General features: G+C 55.4%; 1 protein-coding gene across 3 annotated transcripts in view; it reads left to right on the forward strand.

Moving 5' to 3' along the window:
* FAM193A (family with sequence similarity 193 member A) overlaps positions 1-19,807 on the forward strand; it is a 97,073-nt gene extending 77,266 nt beyond the window's left edge. For all 3 annotated transcript variants that reach the window (XM_055139215.1, XM_055139217.1, XM_055139216.1), the window contains 8 exons: positions 4,937-5,135; positions 5,873-6,145; positions 6,962-7,244; positions 7,389-7,572; positions 8,420-8,650; positions 10,137-10,953; positions 16,563-16,644; positions 19,117-19,807. In XM_055139215.1, the coding sequence (XP_054995190.1) occupies positions 4,937-5,135; positions 5,873-6,145; positions 6,962-7,244; positions 7,389-7,572; positions 8,420-8,650; positions 10,137-10,953; positions 16,563-16,644; positions 19,117-19,210 (2,163 nt within the window). In that variant the 3' untranslated portion in view covers positions 19,211-19,807. The remainder of the gene's footprint in view (positions 1-4,936; positions 5,136-5,872; positions 6,146-6,961; positions 7,245-7,388; positions 7,573-8,419; positions 8,651-10,136; positions 10,954-16,562; positions 16,645-19,116) is intronic.
* Positions 19,808-20,056: the final 249 nt, after the last annotated feature.

A 20,056-nucleotide genomic window follows, 5' to 3' on the forward strand; every position in this document is an offset into this window, starting at 1 on the left:
CAGTGCTCAGGGCTTCCTCTGACTCTGCACTCGGGACCCTGCGGGTGTGGGGGGTCAAGCCCAGGTGTGCTACATGCTGCAAGGCCAGTACCCTGCTCATTTTGCTCTCTAATCTAAGCTGGGATTTTCCTACTTCATGTTCGGGTGTTTTGTGGGTGAATATCTTCCAAATGAAATGCTTGAGAGGACTGTCATAACATTTTTATTTCCACGGCTGGAGTGATAGTACAGCGGGTAAGGTGCTTGCCTTGCACGCGGCTGGCCCAGGTTCAACCCCAGCAACCCATGTGGTTCTCTGAGCCTACCAGGAGCGATCCCTGAGTTCAGAGCCAGGAGCAGACCCCTGGGCATCATTGAATGTAGCCCAAAAACAAAAAATTATTTCCTTGACATTAAAAAAACAAGCCTTTGACATTTTTATTTTCAAGTGTCTTTATACAAAAAGGACATTTAACTTACATTGATATGAGTTACTTGGAAGTAGAAAATAATAGAGGAAAAGTGGTGACAGAGAGACGGCTTTCCTGATCACAGGCCTGCTGCTGCATTTACCTGACACGGCCTGGGAGCACACAGCGTTCCAGTCCTGCCTCTGGACTGTGTGGCAGCGCTTCATGACCTAAGAGCCCTGTGGAGTGACCGAGGAGGGCCTAGACGCTGGGCCTTCACTGACCTCTCTCGATGTCTCTGCCTCGCTCACGGGTGCCTTTCCTCCGCCACCGTGCTCCTTCCTCTGCTGCCGTGCTCCTCCCTCTGCCGCTGTGTTCCTGTCCTCTGCCACCGTGTTCCTGTGCTCTGCCACTGTGCTCCTTCCTCTGCTGCCATGCTCCTACCTTCTGCCGCTGTGCTCCCACCCTTCGTGTCATGCTCTTTCCTCTGCTGCTGTGCTCCCACCCTCTGTTGCTGTGCTCCTGCCATCTGCTGCCATGCTCCCACCCTTTGCTTCCCTCCTCTTGCCCTCTCCTGCCGTACTCCCCTCTTCTCCTGTGCTCCCGCACTGTGTTGGCATGCTCCTTCCCCCGCTGCTGTGTTCCTGCCTTCTGCTGCTGGTGCTCCTGCTGGCCTGGGTCGCGTTCTGAGAGTTCCCCCTCTTGTCACTCCTTGCATTTCTGGCCTCTGGTCTGTAAGCTGAGGACAGTGTTGCTGGCTCTCGGGAGCAACATCTCCAGCGGCAGCATGGAGTGTCTGTCTCCATCATTGGCTCAGCTTCAGTCTCTCTTGGGAAGTGGGACAAGTGTGCAGCTGGCGTCCTCCCTTTCTTTTGGGGGGTTCTGTTTTGTATGGTACCGGACGTGCAGTCCCGACCTCGCCATGCAAGACTATATCCCAGGCCTCAAAAGAGTCTCTATGTTGATGTCATGTTGATTTACTTAGTTCTTATTCCTAATATATATTTTAAATAGTATCTGCATTGGTATGTTTTGCCTGTTCACACTCAGAATGATCCTCAGTGCTTTCTTGTATTCACAGCAACTTCGTAACTTTCCGATTCTTTTCCAGATGCTTCTTTCTGTGCTTCTGGTTTTTATTGCACTTTGATTCCATTTTCTCTCCCCTTATAGTATATCTGATACACTTTTTAAAGTCAGACTTGCCCTTGAGCTTACAGTATACAAGTCACATTACTCCACGCCTCCGTGACCCTTGGGTGCTTCTTGAGGACTGAATGGATCATTCCCTTTGTGACATGTCATCACTCACCCAGTGCAGCATTAGTGTTCTTTAACGGCTATCTTTAGATCAGTTAATACTAAGAAAAGTAGTCTTTGATTCTGGTTCTTCTCCAGGTTTGACCTCTCCTCACTGGAGCCAAGTCTCTACTCTGGATTCTTTCTCTTCTGCTGTGTGTCTGAGGACGTCCGTTCCTCCCTCCCTGAGGAAGGGTGCTTTTGCTGGATTCAGGATCTGAGTTGCGCCCCACTCATCCCTGTCAGGACTTTAGACGTAGTTACTGTCTTCCCTGGTCTGCCTGGATCTAGTTAGATGTCCTCTGTAATTCTCCTTGTTCTGTAGGTGCCAGGAATTCCTTTCCCCCTCAACATTTTCAAGATTTTCTTTTGTCTTTGGTTTTCTGGGTTGAGAATGTTGATTTGAGTGTTTATTTGACTTGATATTCTTCTCCTCTTTGCTGAATGTTTGGGGCATTTTCTGCCATGTTACTTCAGCTCTGTCTCCTCTCTAAAATCTCTGCAGCCAGTTACACATCTTCAATCATTTGGATTAGCCTATGGTTCTCAGATGTTTTGTCGTTTGTCCCTGGCCTGTGATTTTCCGCCAGCTTCTCCCTTCTCGCACACCTCCCGGCTGCTCACATTCCGCCTCTGCATCCCTTCCCATCTCACCATGGGAGTGTTCCTGGTCAGTTCGGGTGCACTTGTTCAGGGTCTGCCTTCGGTGAATGAGTGTCCAGTTGTGTCCAGCCCGCTACTTTAGTTTACATATTTCAACCATAATTCTCATTTCCAAGCTTTACTTATCTTTCAGCTACACAAAAATTGTCACATCTTCTTATTTCTTGATGTGCTTCTCATCTGTTTGTTTTGGAAACAGTTCGTTGGCTAGGCAGCAGTTTGGAGATTGTGGACCCCCTAAACCCTCCATGGACGTACTTCTTAGCAGGTTTCTGTTTGCCGGTGCCGACACTCTGGGCCCTTCAGGCCTGCTGCCTCCTCTGGGCCCGTGACCCCTCCCAACTCACTACGGGCTCTGCCAGGATCCCTGACATGTCCTCACAGGGCTTGCTCTCAGTGCTGCTCTGTGCCAGGCAATGAAGACTCTCCCCACAGTGCTCATCTTCCAGTCCAATGTCTTCTCCACCCATCAAGGAAAACTGCCCCAAAACAGTGGGGTTGTTAGCCCCACAGGAAAGGGACCATGAGGAAGGTAGAGTGACCTTGACTTCTCCGCCTGTGGCTGTGCCTCGGTTGCTTATTAACCCTCATAGCCAAAAGTTGAGTGAGCCGAGTGAAATATGACATGTGTGCATCTACAGGCCTGTGTTAGAGGCAGAATGTGAGCAATAGGGAGAGCCCAGGTCCCAGCTGTGTGATCCTGCAGCCTTCAGTCTGGGCTGAGAGAGCCAGGCGGGAGCCAGGCAGTGCTTGGGCCTCACCACCATCCATGCAGGCCAGGGCAGGAAGCAGAAAAGCCACTTGCTTCACTCCTCCCAGCGCGCTGGGCCCAGGAGACAGGCCACATCATCAGCTTCCGTTTATGTGGCAGGGCTTGTGTTTCAAACAGAAATCACACTTTTGTATGTCACTTTGGCCTCGAGGTGAACAACTGTCCACAGCTTCTGTTCCTGGGCTGTGACTCCATTTCCGGCAGAACTCAGTGTTCCAGTGGATGCGCGTCCCCCGTGTTCAGCTGGTGGCATGCTTAATTGGTGTGGCGCGGGGCAGGGAGTGGGCTGCTGGACACAGGAGGAGCCCCAGAACTGTTGAGGTTTGGTCTGTGTCTCTGGGAAAGGCTTCAGACAGGTAACGGCCCTCGGCGCCATGCTCTTATTCCTTGGCCTGTGCTGCCCGCATCTGTCCCAGAGAGCTGGCGGGGCTTCGGGAGGGCCAAGAGGCGCCTTACAGACTTCCCAGAGCAGCAGCTGAAATCTTTGCATACAGGAGGCCCAAGTTTGATTTTAAGCACCATGCTAAGTATGGCCCAGAAGCCAAAAAATAAAGCAAAGGACAGTCGGTACCATGAGGTCCCTTCCTAGAAACCATAAAGGAGACAGGAGACTACGCAGGCAAACCGCAGTAAAGCCAGGCTCCCCGCCCATGCGCCTGCTGTGAGCCTTCCCTCCCTCTTGGCGGCCTTTTGTGGGGGCTGTCCTGGGCGTTGCGGATCTGTTTCTCCCGTGGCTTGGAAACGCATCCCAGGAAGGGCTCATTCTCGTTTTGCTCTCTGGCACGCAAAGGCTTCCTGCTGGAATAACTGGGGCCCCCAACCCCCACATCTTTTTCACACCTACCCTGGGCCCCTGGGCCCCCCACCCCCAGCCCCAGGAGGATGCTGGGCTCAGCACCTGTCATTGTCTTGTGTCTCACCACAGCCCCGACAGGTCAGTGCAGACATTGGAGGAGAAACTGAGGCCTAGAAAGTGCAGGTGATTTGCCCGCAGTCACACGGCTAGAAGGGGGGCTGAACTGGAGCCTGGGCTCACACTCATGTGCCCACCCCTAAGCACCAGCCGCCGCCTGCTCTCCCTGTCTCTGTGCCTTCCCCCCCCACTGGCCACCTCCCGTGTCCCACAGGGTGGGGCCACTGCCCCCTCCACCTCCAGTGTCCTGCCCGTAGGAATCTACTAGAAGCCCTCCATAACTCACTGCTAGGGCCCCTGTCGAGGGACACTGAGTCTTGCCAGGCCCTGGGCAGCCTCCATGACAGTAGAGGAGAGGCAGGGAGTAGCCTGAGGGCACAGATCAATCTGGCATGAGCTGTGGTAAGGGCTCAGGGGGACCATTGGGAGTTTAGAGCCAGTGACCGGAAGGCGCACCTGCAGCTCAGTTTGGGGTCTGGGTGCTGAGGGCTAGAGACCTGAGCGGTCTCTGTAGGTCAGGGCTCTATGGCAGTGAGGAGGCTGTCCCATGGGGCCACTGCGCAGGGGGGGCTGAAGGCTGCCAGCCCAGCACGGAGCCACACTGCCCTCAGCCAACGCACTGGACAGAGGTGAGGCCTTCCCAGCAGAGTCTATGGCCGACATCTGGGAAGATTATTCGGTGTCGGACGCAGAGGCCACACAGGGAACACGTCGGGAGGAGTGTCCGGTGCTGAGGCCTGAACTGCTCTTGGTCCACCTCGGCACCAGCCCTGCCTGTCACGGGGCCTCTGCCCAGCGAGGGAGCTGCACCTCCCGGTCTCCGCCGTGACTGTCTGTCTCTAGTCTGACTCCTTCGGCCTAGATTGACTTGATATGTGATTAGAGCGTTTTTTTTTGTAGGCTTTACCGCCAGCACCTGTTCAGAGTCACACAAATAAGCATCAGGTATTCAATGCATCTCTTCAAGACCATATTTATCCGAGCTGTTTTGGGAATACTCCAGAGTGGAATAGTTCTAAATTTATAAGTCTTTGGGGATCAGAAGTGATGAATGATAAGAACTGGAGTTCTGGCACTTTCCTGCCAGATACAATTTCTGGTAAGGAACTTGTTAAAACTTTCTTCAAGGTTTGCAATGGTCTGAGCCAAGTAGGCTGCCCTCCTTGTTAGACTCCCGAGAGCCCCCGGCCCCCGGGCCCTTCTCTGGCGGGAAGCCCCTGGGCCATCCGTTCTCCCTCCTTCCCTCCCCGGCACTCATGCTTTACCTTTGCTTCTCCAGCAGTGGTGACAGCCGGCCCTCGGCCCGGGCACAGGGTAGCCAGCAGGCACGGTCGCCTGGGCGCTCTGGCTTCCGCTCCTTTCCTGTTTCTGTGCCCACCCAACATGGGCTCTGTCCTTTAACTAGCATCTTCCTCCCAGCTGCCTCCGAGGTGGAAGGGCTGGTGCCCACACCTCATCTCTGTCTTCATGTGGCAGCACCCCTGGAAGCCCTCCTCCCCACCGTGAGCCCCGTGTCTACTCAGAATAGCAGGCCAGACTCCATGTCTGGGCTGCGAAGGCTGCTAGCCGTGTGACCCTGGGCAAGTTACTTAGCCTCTCTGAGCCTCACTTCCTTCATCTTTAGGATGGGAGTATAACAGTCTCAGCCTTAGAAGTCACTGTCAGGCATTTACCACAAGAGCTTTTGGAAGGCACTTGGCGCAGGACTTGGCACATGGTGCGCGCTCAGTGAAGTCGCCCAGCCAAGGACCCGTCGGGAGTGTGTAGTCGGCAGCATGCGTTATGGGTGTGCAGTCTTGGGTCCGAGAAGTTTGACTGTCCCCTCCTTCCCTGAAGGGACTGACCTCCTGGGGCCAGTGCTCTCCGGGGCCCGAGCAGACGCCCTGCCCCAGCCAGCCGCCAGCGAAGCAGCTCCAGCCGCAGACAGTACAGAGAAGAAAAATGCGGCAAAAAAGAAGTGTCTGTATGATTTCCAAGATGCTTTTATGGAAGCCAACAAAGTGGTCATGGCCACCTCTTCGGCCACCTCCTCTGTGTCCTGCACAGCCACCACAGTGCAGTCCAGCAACAGTCAGTTCAAGGTGTCGTCCAAGAGGCCGCCTGCCGTAGGTAAGGCTGGGGCCGCCTGCCTCTGTTCTCGGCCTAGCCCTGACGGCACTCAGGTACTGGGCCAGAGAGAGTACAGAGGGTCAGTAGCCGGCCTTTCACATGGCCAACCTGGAAGTGGCCCCGGAGCGCAGAGCCAGGAGTCAGCCCCGAGCACTGCTGGGTGTAGGCCTGCTCTGAGGAGTGTGTCCGGGTCGCGTTAGCTCCCTGTGCACTTTGCCGCTGCTCAGGGGCCATGTCCACACTGCAGCCCTCAGGCTGGGTGCCCGCGAGACCAAGGAGCATCTCCAGCACACGGCCAGTTGGGGATGAGAAGGGGGTCGGGGGGTGAGTGTGCAGTTTCCCTGGGGTGGCCCTTAGTTGACCAGCAGCTCCCAGGGGAGACCAGTTAGATGGCCAGGGTGGGTAGGCCATGCGCCCCCAGCTCTCCCAAGCAGAGGTCTCCCCAGTACTGTAGCCAGACCTGCCAGCATCTGTACGTTCATGGCAGAACATCCAGCTAAGCCTCCTCCTGGAATAACTTGGCCTCTAACAGCCGCCCTCAGCTCAGACCTGCATGAGCACTGTGAAAGGCTCACCCTTGCAGGGCCAGACCCACAGCCACAGCGGGCATGGCTCGTGGGCGTGCCAAAGCCTGTGCTCAGAGGCCGCTGGCCATCACCCAGGGCTGGGGTCTGTACGGCTCTTCCACAACATGCAGCCAGACACATGTGTCAAGAGCAGCCCATGAGACAGAATCTTGCACTGGGGAAGGGGACAGCCCAAGTTCTGCAGACTGCCCACCAGCCCTGGGCAGTGACCCCTTGTCTCTGCGTGCAGGGGATGTCTTCCATGGCCTGAACAAGGAGGACCACAGACTTGCCGTGCCTGTTGCTCCAAGGAGCAGCCCCACCGGCCTGGCCCCGCTGCCCACTCTCGCGCCTGCTGCTCTCGCTCCAGCCTCTCCGTCTCACCTGGCCGGCCTCACAGCACCGTCCTTCCCCAAAGCTGCAACCACAGCTCCAGGCTTTGTGGAACCACGCAAAAGCTTCTGCCCCGCTCCTGTGGCCCCCCCACCTCCCACCACAGACAGCTCCGTGAGTGCGCCGCCCAGTGTCTGCAGGTGAGCAGGGTCTCGTGGGTCCCTGATCTGCCAAGGGCTCTTTCAGTTCTGGGGGTGACGTAAGCACATTCGTCAGGGGCATCTGACAGACTGGGGCCCGGGGCAGCAGGGCCTTGGTCACCAGGCCTGTGTGTATTTTTGTAGCGACCCCGACTGTGAAGGACACCGATGTGAGAACGGCGTCTATGACCCGCAGCAGGACGATGGGGACGAGAGCGCCGACGAGGACAGTTGCTCCGAGCACAGCTCCAGCACGTCCACCTCCACCACCCAGAAGGAGGGCAAGTACTGCGACTGCTGCTACTGCGAGTTCTTCGGGCATGGCGGGGTAAGTGGCACGACCTTGGCTGCAGCCTGCTTCAGACCCCAAGACGTGATGGCCCTGCACCAGGGAGCTCCCCCACCGCCACCCCTACCTCGTGTATCCACCTCCTTCTCCGCTGCCCGGGGTGGATGTTCAGCAGCAGATCTTTGTCTGGACGAGCAGATGTCAGGGGCTGATGGCTGCTCCTGCTGCCCTGCTTGTCTCATTGTGTGGTGCGTCAGCAGTGGGATGGGGCGCAGGAAAGGAAAGCTGCCGACGATGACGTGCTGCTGTAAGCACACTTGTTGGCAGTACAGATCCTGGTTTGATCCCCGGTGTTTGACCCCCAGCCGCTGCCGAGTGTGACCCAAACTCAAGAAAATGCCTACTTAGAGTTGGAGAGAGCCCAGCAGTCTGGGAAGCCTGCCTGGCGCAGGAGAGCCGGGTCAGATCCCTGGCACCCATGTTGCTGGGAGCGACCCCCAGCATTGAACGGGAAGTGAATGCACCCTTAGCATCGCTGGGGGTGACTGGGAAGCAGAGTAGATGACCCCTGGTCGTGAGTACCCAGAGCTTTCACAGCTCTGAGCTGGGACAGCAGGCACCAGGCTTTCCTGTCCGGTTGTTAAGGATCAGTTTTTGTTCAGACATACGGTTTCCGTTTATTACATTCCAGTCATTCAAAGTGGGGTGGAGAGATGGTACCGGAGTTAAGGCACTGGCCTTGCATGCAGCCAACCCCAGTTTGGCATTCCAGCATCACCAGGAGCGATTCCCAAGCACAACCAGATGGGGGTAGCCCCCCTTCACCCCCACAAACAAAAGTCATTGAAAGTGAAACTTAACTTTTGTCCTCATTTATATATCTCAGCCTCCAGCAGCACCAACAAGTAGAAATTACGCAGAAATGAGGGAGAAACTTCGCCTGCGGCTGACCAAGAGGAAAGAGGAGCAGCCCAAGAAGGTGGAACCTCTGTCGGAGCGGGAGAGCGTGGTTGATCACCGCAGGGTGGAGGACCTGCTGCAGTTCATCAACAGCTCCGACGCCAAGCCCGTGAGCAGCTCTCGTGCCGCTAAGCGGGCCCGGCACAAGCAGAGGAAGGTGAGGCAGCCGCACGCAGGACTGGTGTCCTTCAGCTCTGTCTGAAGCGGAAGGAGCAGCTGGTGTGGCATCGGTGGAATGGAAGAGTGAGGGTTCCCTGCGCACGGGCACCTCGGACAGCCCCCTCCTAGCAGGCCGGAGGGCGGGTGCTTTCCCCTTTTGGTTAGCATGGAAATGGTGGGCTTAGAATGGTGCTGGGATTTCAGTCTTGCACCCCCAGTTCTCCTGGAGAATTTTCCAGAGCCCTTAAATCAGAGTAGTTCCTGGTTCACCACCTGAAGTTACCAGGCTCTGAGCCCCAGACCCTAGGTCTATCCTTGCACAGGGCAGAGAAGGACATTTGCTTTGGGGGGTCCCTGAGGTCAGTGTGGAGAATGACCTTCCCCTGCAAACCATAGCCCGTTCCTTGCATACATGGGGCCTGGTGCGATTCCTGGCACCACAAGAATAATCAAGTGAGAGTGAGATCATGCTGGTGGATAAACCATGGCGAGCTTTGTGGGCACTCACCCTGGACTGACGGCCAGGTAGAAGCTGGCTCTGCCATGTCTCTGGGGTTTCCACCACCAGCATTCATGGGGGCACTCGGGATGGGGGTAGGATCTGGGGCCGCTGTGCACGCATGCAGGTCTTACACATCAAGCAGGTGGCGAGGCGGGTGCAGGTCAGGGTGCTCTCTTCACATAGCCAGCCCCAGGGCGGTCCTGGGCCCACCAGGAAAAGCCCTGAGCAGGGGGTTTTGGGGTTATTCTTTTATTTTAGACCATTTTTAAAGAACATATCCTTGTTACATACCCTGGGCTTTCTCTTTGGAAGCCACACCTGACAGTGCTCAGGACATACTCTTGGCTCTGTGCTCAGGGATCATGCCTGGGGGTGGCGCTGAGAGTTGAAGCAGGGTGAGCCATGTGCAAGAGCACTGCCCTCCCCACTGGTGCTGTCAACCTGTCCCCCATTGTTACGTTTTCAGCATAGTGATAGTGAATATTTCGGAAAGCCGTTTGCCTTGCCTGGCACAGTGGGGGAAATGCCTTGTGAGTTAGGTGTGTTCGTTCAGGTGGGGAAAGGAGAGGTTTAGCTTTCTCTCCAGCCCCTTGGGTGGGCCTGCAGCGCTTCCTCCACACCTGGAACATAGTGCCCGGTGCTGCTGGCCAAGTTATAGCCAACCACATGACTTCCATAGAACGCGCTGTGCCCGTTCCACAGGCTGCTGTGGCTGCAACACCTCATTCTCTGCCTGACCCTTCAGGGAAGTTTATACTGAATACTGCCCCACCCCCAGTATAGAAATAGCTCAGTGCTTTTCTCAGATAATTTCCAAATATTTTGTACAGAGAATTCAGCATAGGGTGTTGTATAATTTGGCCTATCGCAGCCCCTTTAGACTTTAATTTCTGTCAGGTGCTTCATTCTTCATCATTCCTTGCTCCTCTGCGTCTCTGGACTGCTGACTCTTATTCTAAGTCGCCTTTTCTCTCGTCGGCAGCTGGAGGAGAAGGCGCGCCTGGAAGCCGAGGCCAGGGCCCGGGAGCACCTGCTGCAACGGCAGCGGCAGGAGGAGGAGGAGGAGGAGGAGCGGCTACAAGAGGAGCTACAGCGGCTGCAGAAGCTGAGGGCCGCGAAGAAGAAGAAGAAGGAGAGGCCAGGCAAAGACTGTTCCAAGCTGGCTATTCTGGCTAGGAATTTCCAGACGGCACCAGGTCCAGTCCTGAACTCTGATAGCATCCCGAATGGCTCCCTGGAGCAGCCCAAAGAACCGGAAACCTCATCCCACCCCCCTTGCAGACACACGGACCACACAGAGCCCAGGCCCGGGCCCGGGGCTGAGGGGGACACTACAGACCTCAGAGACTCCAAGCTCCTCCTGCCCGAGGGGGTCAACGGGAAGCAGCCCGAGCCGCTGTCCTTTCTCCTGGACATCATGCAGCACCACAAAGAGGGGGCTGGCAGGCAGAAACTGAAGCAGATCAGTAAGACGGGCAGTGAGCTGGGGAGGAAGCCCCCAGAACCCTCTAGAGCCGCTGAGGGCCAGCCCCGGCCCCGGCCCCCCGCTGAGCCCAAGCCCAAAGCTGACCTGATTTCCCCAGCAGAGCAGAGACGAGAGGAGAGGAAAATCAGCAGTAACAGCACTAACAGGAAGCAGCTGAACCACGTGAAGGAAGAAAGGGTGGCGGTGCCCCCGGAGCCCGCGAGCCCCAGCGAGCACCCACAGGACAAGCTGGTGCTGGCCGACTCCCCTCAGCCCAAGGGCAAGAACAAGAAAAGCAGAAAGAAGAAAGGAGACCGAGCCAGCAGTTCGCTTGGTAAATGCAGAGTCTGCTCTGTTCTGTGGGGCCTTGTCGCCATCAGCAGGGGACAATAGCCCTGGTGCTCTGGCTTAGCTGAAATCGTTGTAGGGTCACCAGAAAAGCTACAGGAAGGGGACCAAGGTGTGTTGGGTTCCCTGAAGTTGACCGGAGACGGCGTCTCATTTCTCCCTCTTAGTTTCTCAGCCTGGGAGGGTCCCTGCAGACTCGATGGCCTGGCCCGGATGGGCGCTTTCGGAGCAGGCCCACAGGACAGGCTCTGGGCCAGCGCACATCCCTGCTGTGCAGCTGCTGCTCAGGTGGAGTCTTCTTCCAACGGGCCCCACTTCCCGTAAGGGCCGAGTCCGGTGTTTTCCTGCCCTCGTCACCTGTAAGCCCCTTTCAGGCGGGCAGGACCGCACTTCTTCAGGGCTTGTGGGCAGTGGGGGTCCGCTGCAGCCGCGCCTTCCTCTGGCCATTGCCAGGCCCCCTGTGCGGACTCCTTTGCCAGCCTAGAATGATCATAACTGCTGGTCTCCACTCTGTCCCTGTCCCTGTTTCCTGCTTGGGGTCTCGAAGAAGACCTTTCCTCTCCCCTGCGTGTTCCCGTCCTTGGTCGGTTACTGCGTGTTGGTTGCAGCCTCGCTTCATGACCGAGACACTGCTCTGACTGACTGCTTATGCCGTGGCCTGCTCTTTGGCAGCCCTTAGTCCTTATGCGGCCGCTCTGCCTCCGAGCCCTAGGTCCTTTTTGGCTCGAGTGTAGGAGTGCAGTCGGGGCCGGGGTTGGTTCCCAGTGGTTTCCTCGGGGTTCACATGTGTTTTATTGTTGAGGGTGGGGGTGGCTTCTGGTGATGGTGATTGGCCAGCAGCGGCCAGCATTTCCGTGCCGAGTACAGGAATGTGGCAGTGCCTACATACTGCCTTCTTGGCCCACGTTTCTCTCACTGCCTGCCAAAGGCCCCACCTCCCTGCCCTACTCAAGCCAGAGGCGGGTGGGAAGGTCCGGTTGGCGGGCTCTGAGCCTGGGCACCAGGAGTGGGGCTGGGCGTGAAAGCGAGCAGGGCCAGTGGTTCCTAGACCTCTGGGATGTCTCCCTCCCATCCCCCAGGGGAGGCCTGTGCTCACATAGGGAGGCAGCCAGGCCACTGCTGCACCATCACCAGGGCGGCCTGGAACAGGCATCCATGGCAGTCCTAGGTGCTGTGTGCGTCAGAACACGCCCTCCACCTCAGGTCCCATCTGGAGGAGCCCCCGGCTCTCAGTGGCAAAGGCAGAAAAGGAAAAGTGAACCCCAGTCAAGGACGTTTCGCGCAGCAGGGATTCTGCACCCTGAGGTTTGCTGGCTTCTCCTGAGCTGTGCTGGTCTGGTGTTTTGGGGGAGTAGGTCCTTGAGATTCTCTTTCCTGTCTGGGAATTGGTCTCTTTAGTATTGGCAAATGGTTCGCAAGCTGCGTTCTGTACTGAACCACTGAACTGTCTTTTCCCCAGATTTCCTGTCTCATGTACATAGTCCTACTGTGGGAAGGGTCTGGGGCCAGGTGATGCTGGGAATTGAACCAACGCCTCTAGCCCGTGGTGCTCTCTCTGCAGCCCCAGAGACGGGCGCTTCAGTTTTTCCAGTGGCTCTTTCCCTCCAGTCACTTCTGGTTTTGTACACTTGTGCTTCCTTGCTGTTCCGTTTCTTTTCTTTATTTTTAACCATCAGAACCCTGGTTTATTTATGAGATTTGATTAGTTTCTATTCATGTGTTTCCTTCCTTAAAGGGTTTGGGGGACTGGAGAGAGAGAACAGTGGGCAGGGCTTTGCCTTGTTTGTGGTCGACCTGGGTTTCATCCTTGTCGCCCTATATGTTCCCCTGAGCGCCGTCAGAAGTGATTCCTGAGAACAGAGCCAAGAGTCAGCCCTGAGCACCGCCTGGCTCAAAAACATTACGGGCAGGGTTGTGAGGGCCACGGCCAGCAGTGTTTGTTTCTGTCTCTGTGCCCGAAACAACCCCTGCCAGTGCTCAGGGGACCATCTGTGGTGCCAGGGGTTTGAACCAGGGTTGGCCATGTGCACGGCAAGTGCCCTCGTTCCTGTACTGACTTTTTCACCCGCCCTGCATTTTCTTCTGTTTTACTTTGTTGATCATTTTCTTTAATTTTTAAACTTTTTTTTTTTAATTGAATCACCATGAGAACAGTTACGAAGCTTTCCAGTCTAAGTCTCGGCCGTACAACGATGAAACACCCATCCCCTCACCAGTGCACACCCTCCACCATCAAGAACCCCAGTATGCCCCCGTCCCACCCCTCCCCCCTGCCTATGTGGCAGATGATTTCCACCTTACTCTCTCTCCGCTTTGATCACATTCAATATTTCAACAAAAGATCCACCATTGGGGCTGGAGTGATAGCATAGCGGGTAGGGTGTTTGCCTTGCACGCGGCCGACCCGGGTTCAAATCCCAGGTTCAAATCCCAGCATCCCATATGGTCCCCTGAGCACCGCCAGGAGTAATTCCTGAGTGCAGAGCCAGGAGTAACCCCTGTGCATCGCCAGGTGTGACCCCAAAACAAAACAACAAAAAAAGGTCCACCATTATTCACCATTATTATTTGGATTTTCCCCAACATTCAGACCTGCCTAAAAGGCATCATTAGATAATTTGTTTTCTATTGCTCTTATGAAGAGCATTTTGGATTTCTGATACTTTAGTAATGAGTCTGGAGGCATTTCTGCCAAAAGCCGCTGGGTTCCGAGATTGGTTTGTATGCCTCTGGGATGATGGCCATTCGGGAGCCAGGAGCCATTCATGAGTGGCAACTCAGGGCCTAGTCGGGCAAGGAGAGGGGCCGGTTTCACCCCCCATCCCATGAGGCTCCGGTGTCACATCACTGCAGTCTTATACCTGGCTGTCCAATAGGCTCTGAAAAGGTGGTGACCACCGCGCCACCAGGGAGAATAGTTGGAAGGGACAAACACCTTTCCCACCCTGGATGACATGGCGCCGTAGTTTAATGCTCAGTCCAGATGCATTTCTGCCAAAAAGCCACTGGGTTCCGAGATTGGTTTGTGTGCCCCTGGGATGATGGCCGTTCAGGAGCCAGGAGCCGTTCATGGGTGGCAACTCGGCCTCATTGCGATGGAGAGAGGTCGTTTTTTAACTTTTCGATTTAGAAATTTTCTTCATTTATTTGTTTCTTTTTGTTTGTTCTTGTTGTTGATTGGGAGCCACACCTGGTGATGCTCAGGGCTCAGTCCTGACTCTGCTCGGGGATCACTTTGGTGGTGCTTGGTGGATCATAAGAGATGCTGGGGATTGAACCCAGGTTGGCTGTGTGCAAGGCAAGCAAACTCTGGCCCCTGTTTTCCTTCCCTTATTTTGTTGTCACCTTTGCTAGAGCTCAGGGGCTATTCCAGGCTCTGTGCTCAGAGGTCTGTTTGCAGGTTAGGGACTCCAGCAGGGATCAGCCATGTGCACGGCCAAGTGCCCTACCGCCCTCATATCTCTCTAGCCCAATTTCTTTTCTTTTTAACCCAGTTACTTATATGGCACTTGGATGTTTGCTCCAGTCATTCATTGAAACATTCTAGGGCTGGGTGCACACAGAGCAATCTTTGCATCCTGGCAGTCCAGGTGTGACCCCTGGTCCACAGGGTCCCCTGCACAATGCGGGAAGCAGCCACCAAGCACGAAACCAGGAGTAGCCCCCATGCACCAGCACGTGTGGCCCTCAAGTAAAAGCAACAGTAAATGAACCCATACGCATAGCTGCATCGGGCCATGTGCTTTGCATGCAGGAAGGCCGGTATGGTTCTGCTGTCAGAGCCCTGAACACTAGCAGGTGTGACCAAGAACAGAAAAGACGTAAATATTTGTAGCTTCTTGCAGTGTTTCCATCATTTCTGAATCCCTTCAGAAATAACTTCCCAGTGGTTTCTGCCCATTTTCTAGACAGTTTGCTTAGGTAGCTTTTAGGTTTCCCCAGCAGTGCTCAGGGATCACTCCTGGTGGGCTCAGGGGACCCTCTGGGGTGCCAATCACAGGTCGGCTGTGTGCAAGAAAGTGCCCTCCCCAAGGTCCTTACTCTCCAGCCCCCTTTGCACTGTTTGTGATGTTTGGGCTTGAATCCACCCTGGCCTGCGGTGGGAATTGTCCCCTTCTAGTGGCTGAGATTGCTTTGTGATCTTAAGGGATCCCCTCTCCAACACGGCAGGCAGCTCACACTCACCTCGAACAGTGACGTCTTCTTCGTGGTGTTTTCTTTGTCCTTTTATTTCCGAGGAACTCGGGCCGCAGGAGCCTTTGTTCCTGTGCCGAGGTTTCCCACACCCCTGCCCAGCCTTCTTCTGGCCCAAATGTCCTCTGACCCCTCTTGTGTAGCACCACCAGCAGGGTATGGGCATGTCAGCCAGGCGGATGCTCCCCGTTCCTGGAGAGTGGCTGCGGGTTGGGCTCCGGGAGATTGGCTGCAGGAAGCTGACGACTCCCAGAGTTTGGCGATCCCTTTGCTGCCTACCCCCTCCTTCCGCGCCTGAGGTGGGGCCATGGCAGTGGTGAGTGCCTGGGTCACTGGCACTGCATCTGTTTAAGTTTGGTCTGTCTGCCCTTCCTGCTTCGAAGAGACTCACTCCAGTTCTTCTGGTGCAGTGAGCACGGAGCCCGCACGGAGACCTGCCTCCTCAGACCCGCTTCTTTTTCTTAGCCCCACATCAGTTCCCCGAGTTGGTGCCCTGCAGCTACCAGGAACTTAGGCTGGGCGCAGAGGTCGGCCTGCAGGATGACTGCCATGAGGAGAGGTCATGCATGGACTGAGGAAGCTGGAATCAAGGGCCCAGGAGCCTGTTAAGAGGGGGGTGTGCCCAGGTGGTCACCAAGACCTTCCCTGACATGAGAGCCAGAGTAGGACAAGAGCTCATGAGGGTCATGTGTCGAAAAAAAGCAGGTTTGCCACCAGTGCTATGCATGAAGGCGGCAGATGGAGGACATGTTTCATGGCCACAGAGCTGAGGGGCGTGGGATGTGGGAGGGTGTTGGGTCCTGGAAACCACGGGAATAGGGGAGAAATACCAGACCTGGGAAACTGGAGCTGGCAGAGTGGGCGGGGGTGGCTGGCCTTACTGGCCAGGGGACTCGGAGGTCTTCTGAGTGAGGCTGCGCCTTGGTGCCAGAGCCTGACGAGACCGAAGGAGTCGGCGTATCTGCTAGCTCTGGGGCTCAGAGTGAGCCGTTTCCCTGAGGCTGCCCACAGGAGCAGGCAAGCACCGGGCCTCTGCGCCCCAACTCCTGCTTCACTGGGGACATGCCTGGTGCTGGGGACCAGGGCGCTGCCCAGTGCCCTCCCCTCCGTCTCCACACTGAGCCTCATCTCCTCCCCTCAGTCGTTCAAATCTCACGTTTGAGCTGTGTTGTTTTGGGGTCACACCCAGCAGTGCTTAGGGCCAGCTCCTGACTCTGCGCTCTGAGATCACTCCTGGTGGGGCTCTGGATGTCAAACCCAGGTCAGCTGCGTGCCTGGCAGACGCCCTCCAGCTCAGATCTCCTGTTAGAGAAACAGTTGTGTCTGGGAAGTTGTTGAAGCTGGGTAGGACCCCGTGGTGTGTGTGCCTGCTGATTCCACTCGCCTCTTTTCTGTTTGCAGACGACGTCTTCCTGCCGAAGGATATCGATCTCGAAAGTGTGGACATGGATGAGACTGAGAGGGAAGTGGAGTATTTCAAAAGGTGAGTGCTGCCACTGTCCCTGACGGGGCGGCATCACAGGCCCACCCCGTGGCCTCGGACCTCTCCTGCTCTCCGCACTTTCACCTCCTCCTGCAGCCCCTCACTCATTTTCTTTCCCATCCTCGTGTGCACAGCTGGTCTTTAGCAGGTGGGGAGCTCCTGGAGCACTTGTGTGCCAGGTCGCCGAGTCTGCACATCTAGGGGGCTATTCCTTGATATCCAGGTCATTTAACAGCCCAGCCTACTCAACTGTGTCTTGGGACAGGCTGCATAGGGGCAGACTCACAGTTCAGCCTGTGCTGTGTCTGTGCTCGACGCCGTGCCATGCTCTGTGTAGTTATCCTGATGTGGTGCACAATAAGCCCATCCAGGTGTCTGCTAGCACAGACTTAACTGCCCGAGGCCTGCGACACACGATATGGAGCGCTGACTCCATGTGGGTCCAGCTCACTCCTGGCTTCAGTGTATAGAACTAAGGGATTGAGAAACTCAGTGGAAAAAAATCAAGGAGCTGCGTGCTGTGGTGTTCTCTAGCGCCTTCTCCAAAGTCTCCAATGCTTGAGTTAGTTACCAAATCCCAGAAGACTACTAAGTTCCGGTTTTTCATTTGAAAAATTAAGAAAACAGGACCAGAGAGATAATACAGCAGAAAGAGCACTTGGCTCACATGCAGCCAACCCGGGTTTTATCCCTGGTGTCTCATTTGGCCCCCTGAGCGCCTCCAGGAACAGCCTCTCAATGCAAAGCCAGGAATAACCCCTTATTATTGTTGGGTGTGGGGACCCCCCACACCGCCAGCACCCACCCCCCAGGAAAAAGAGAGAAATTAGGAAAAAGGACAGAAGCAGTAGTACAGCAGGTAAGGTGCTTTGCCTTGCACACGGCTGACCTGGGTTTAACCCTCAGCACTCCATTGATCCCCTAGGCCCCTGAAAACAGAACCAGGAATAAGCCCTAAAGATTACAAGGTGTTGCCAGAAATTGTTGTTGTTGTTGTTGTTGTTGTTTTGCTTTTTGGGTCACACCCGGCGATGCTCAGGGGTTACTTCTGGCTCTGCAGTCAGGAATCACTCCTGGCGGTGCTCAGGGGACCATATAGAATGCTGGGAATCGAACCCGGGTCAGCCGCGTGCAAGGCAAACGCCCTACCCACTGTGCTATCGCTCCAGCCCCAGTTACCAAAAATTTTTTTCCTGATTTTTTAAATTAGGAAACAAAAGCCCAAAGAAAATGAAAAACTGAATAAATATATGTGAAACAGTGAAAAAGGAAACAAAAATACAGAAGCTCAGCAAAGCCGAAAGTTATTTGCAAGCTTACTAAAGAAGGGCCAGGGCAGTAGTACCATGGGGTAGGGCACTTACTTGCCTTGCATGCGGCCGACCCAAGTTCAGTCCCCCGCGTGCATGTGCTCCCTTCAGCCCTCCAGAAGTGAGACAAACCCAGAGCCAGGAGGAAGCCCTGAGCACTGCCAGGTTTGGCCCAAAACTGCAACAACCAAAGACAGTAGCTTTGTCTTCTGAGAAAACCACATTCTGACATTTCTAGAGAACTTCTCAAACTTCAGGGAACAGATTATATTGTCTTGAACAAACTCTCCCAGAAAACAGAGTGCCCTCCATGTTTCATTTTATGAAACAAGTGAAATTTTTATGCCAAAATCTGCCCCCAAAAATACTTGGAGAAAAGGCAGGGTTACTGATTTGAAGATCAGAAGCAAAAATCAATAAAACATTAGGATTAAACTTCAGGGCCTGAGAGATAGCATGGCAGGGTGGGTACTTGCCTTGCACGTGGCCTACACAGGTTTGATCCCTGCATCCCTTGTGGTCCCCTGTGCATCAGCAAGAATGCAGAATGCAGAGCCAGGGGTAAGCCCTGAGCACAGCCTGGTGTGGCCCAAAAACAAACAAAAAAAGCGCAGCAGTTTTTATTTTGTTTTGGTTCTTGCTTGAGGGGGCCCATGTGCAGGGTGGCCTGGAGCTCCTGCCTGCAGACAGGCGGCGTAGCAGGAGCGTCCCCAGCCCTGTGGCCCAGTGTGTTGGTCAGCCCGCCAGTTCCCGAGGACACGTCCAAGTTCACCCATTGGCTGGGTGACAGTGATCATTTCCAAGTCTAATCTGCATTTTTCTCTACCCAAATTATAGCTGAGAAGATGGGAATTTCAGAAAGTAAGTCAGCTAAAGGTTTTTCAGAGGAAATGTTTTTCCGGCTTCGTTTCCTGTCAGAGTTGGCTGTTGTTACCTGGGTGCAGCAGGCACAGCAGCTGCTTTTTCAGGAACTGTCTGGGCAGGGGTGGGGGCAGAGCTTGACGGGGAGCTGGCGCTCAGAAACTGCTCCTCTGCTGCCGCTGGATGGGGTCCTGCCCGGGACAGTCCTGAGACAGCCTCTTCCCGCGGCCTGTCCACCTCCGCGTGGCCTCAGTGCAGTCGCGTCAGTGTTTCCTTCCATCACGTTTTTCTGTCTTTGCAGGTTCTGCTTGGATTCCGCCAGACAGACCCGACAAAGACTGTCTATCAATTGGTCCAATTTTAGCTTGAAAAAAGCCACGTTCGCTGCCCATTGAGTGAGGACCACAAGAGAGGGACTTGAGGGAGGAGGGCCAGGCCCCAGGCATGTGCGGGTGAACTCGCGCAGCCCTGGTCGAGGGCCCCGCGCCGTCAGCTCGTGTGCGTGTAGTCTGTGCGTGAGAATTCTTCAGTGTAGCTCTGTGCTGTCGGCCCGGGGCGGCAGCCTGCTCGTTCTTCCAGCACGCGGCCTCCGAGCCTGGGCACCATCCACGCGGCCGTCGCTCTGCACTCGCCCTGTCCCGTCATCTGTCCCCGCCAGGGTGTTGCTGTCACTCAGCTCCTGTGTGCCCCGCATCCCCCGAGGCGGGCGGACAGGGCAGGTGCGCTTCCGTTCTCCTTCACAATCTACTGTTCAGAGTGTCCACGTTGCGCTGTTTGTGTCTGACCCCCCCGACTTGTAGCCAGCTTGTGTAAGACCCCTGCAGAAAGAGAAAGTTCAAAAACAGAAACCCCCAGTACTCACCATTGAGTCTGTCAGAGTGTCCGACTGGATTAACACGGAGGCCTGCCTGGCTACTTTTTTAACATATTGTTAAGTAATATTAAAATCATGTCTTTCTTTTTGAAAGATGGAATACATTAGTACAGCAGAAGATCTGGTGTGGCTGCTCTCTGCTGGGCGGGGCTGGGTGGTGGGGGAGCGGTGGGACCAGGGCGTCACCCTGAGCCTTTCCTGGTTGCCCCAGGAAGTGCCTTGGGGTTCCTGTGACCTCACCATCCTCCACAGAGCAGCTTGTCCGGGTCCCTGTGCCACACAGATGCTGACAGGGCCCAAGCACTGCAGTCAGACCTCTGGCTGAGGAGGGCAGAGCCCCAAGTGAAGGGAAATAGGCGGACCCGTG

Source organism: Sorex araneus, chromosome 5 (genome assembly GCF_027595985.1).
Source record: "Sorex araneus isolate mSorAra2 chromosome 5, mSorAra2.pri, whole genome shotgun sequence".
NCBI lineage: Eukaryota > Metazoa > Chordata > Mammalia > Eulipotyphla > Soricidae > Sorex > Sorex araneus.